Source organism: Mandrillus leucophaeus, unplaced genomic scaffold (assembly GCF_000951045.1).
Source record: "Mandrillus leucophaeus isolate KB7577 unplaced genomic scaffold, Mleu.le_1.0 Scaffold205, whole genome shotgun sequence".
NCBI lineage: Eukaryota > Metazoa > Chordata > Mammalia > Primates > Cercopithecidae > Mandrillus > Mandrillus leucophaeus.
The window spans coordinates 755,082-756,618 of record NW_012102088.1 but is presented as its reverse complement, the minus strand read 5'-3'; the positions used below and the strand labels follow the sequence as shown (position 1 = coordinate 756,618).

At 56.5% G+C, this 1,537-nt stretch overlaps 1 protein-coding gene across 4 annotated transcripts in view; it reads right to left on the bottom strand.

The window, feature by feature from the left end:
- The window catches only part of LOC105539406 (zinc finger protein 773), a 41,201-nt gene that overhangs the window by 16,951 nt on the left and 22,713 nt on the right, over nt 1-1,537 (bottom strand). For 2 of the 4 annotated variants that reach the window (XM_011979674.1, XM_011979673.1), the window contains exon 1: nt 1,005-1,247. The exons of 1 other annotated variant lie outside the window; for it this stretch is intronic. In XM_011979674.1, the coding sequence (XP_011835064.1) occupies nt 1,005-1,037 (33 nt within the window). In that variant the 5' untranslated portion in view covers nt 1,038-1,247. Of the gene's footprint in view, nt 1-1,004; nt 1,255-1,537 lie in introns of those variants that run through there. One more of the 4 variants, XM_011979676.1, reaches the window with a different exon arrangement.

Genomic DNA, 1,537 nt, shown 5'->3' with positions numbered 1-1,537 from the left:
CACCAGCCTGGCTGACCTTTCCTTTTCTTCATACGGACTGGACATGAGGAACTGCTGAGCCTAGAGTGGCAAACCTATATACTACCCAACACTGCAGTCTCCATCCAGTCCTGGGTCTTCATACTCTATAACCCTCCATTCCTGCAGACACCAGACAGAACCACTTCGGACCACAAAACCCCAGGCTGTAGAGGCTGCCCCGGCCTACAGGGCCATTTCTCCCTTCCCTCACCTCAGGGACCATCTGAAAGGAAACCTTAAGATTCTCTCTCCTAAATAGGAGCCCCAGGCCTTCCAGCTGCCCATGTGGACACGATACCTCCACTCTGGGACTTCTCAGGAAACCATGCCCAAAACCTACTCCCTGCACAGCCTTCCCCATCTCCATCCTTCCTGATATTCAGGAACAAACAAAAATACAAATAAAAATCCAGAATGGCTCTTCATTCCCTACTGTCTTTCATAGTCACTTCTGATGCAACAGGAATTCCCTCCTGTTCAGTTTTTGAAATCCATCCAAGATCTGATCACTTCCCCGCCTCTATGGCCCAGTCCCAGTAGACTCTTCACTAATCTACTGAATTTACCTACTCACATGTCTGTCTTCACCCGCCTCACCCCCATCCCAGTCCGTTTTGCCTTGAGAGGCCTTTGGCAAACTTAGAGAAACAGATCGTGTCACTCTTCTGTCTCCAGCCCTCCGCGGCCACTGTGGCGCCCTCAGGATGAAAGCGCAGCCCCTCGGGCCGTCGCTCCACACGCGACTGGTCCCTTCCCAAGCTGCCTACTGCGGACACCCGGAGGCCTCAGGTTCGGGACTCGCTGAGCGCGCCTCACATCTTTGCGAGCCGGACCCCTTGCCCTCCATTCCCACCCCATCACACTGCGTGTCAGAAACGGGACCCTGCCCACGAACGCCCCACAGTTCTGCACCCGGGGACCTGAGCAGGCGGCCCTCACAGGGCTTTAGGATTCGGGGGAGGCCGGGAGGACGCGGCGCTCACCTGAGTCGGGTCCCTCAGCGCGGCCGCCGCCATTCGAGCCTGTGGGTAGAGCGGGTAGGGCGACCCTGGGCGCCGCCACCGAGCCTCAGACCCGCCTCTGAGGGGCGAGAACAGAGCACGTCGTCACGGCCCCTTCCGGCGCTGGTCGCCTCAACCCACCACCAGCTTTCCGCGGGCTCAGTTCACCTGACAGTCGCGAACCTGAACGCCAAAGAGAGACGCCGGAAATCCCGCCCATTGCGCGTCGCACGCTCGAGCAGGCCTCTTTTTATTGGCCAAGGATCTCCGCCTCCCGGCGCGGCGCCTTTTGGACAATGTAGTTCCCATGGCTCCAAACTTGGAGGAAGTGGGCATAAATTGGAGCATAAATTGGAGATGACAGATAATGATGGAGATGGAGATGATGATGGAGATGGAGATGATGATGGAGATGGAGGTAACGGAATAGGAGATGGAGGAGAAATTAGGGTTGAGAACTTCTCTCGGACTCATCCTGAAGCTGCTGTTATTGGAGATGGGCCTGGATTTCAGTT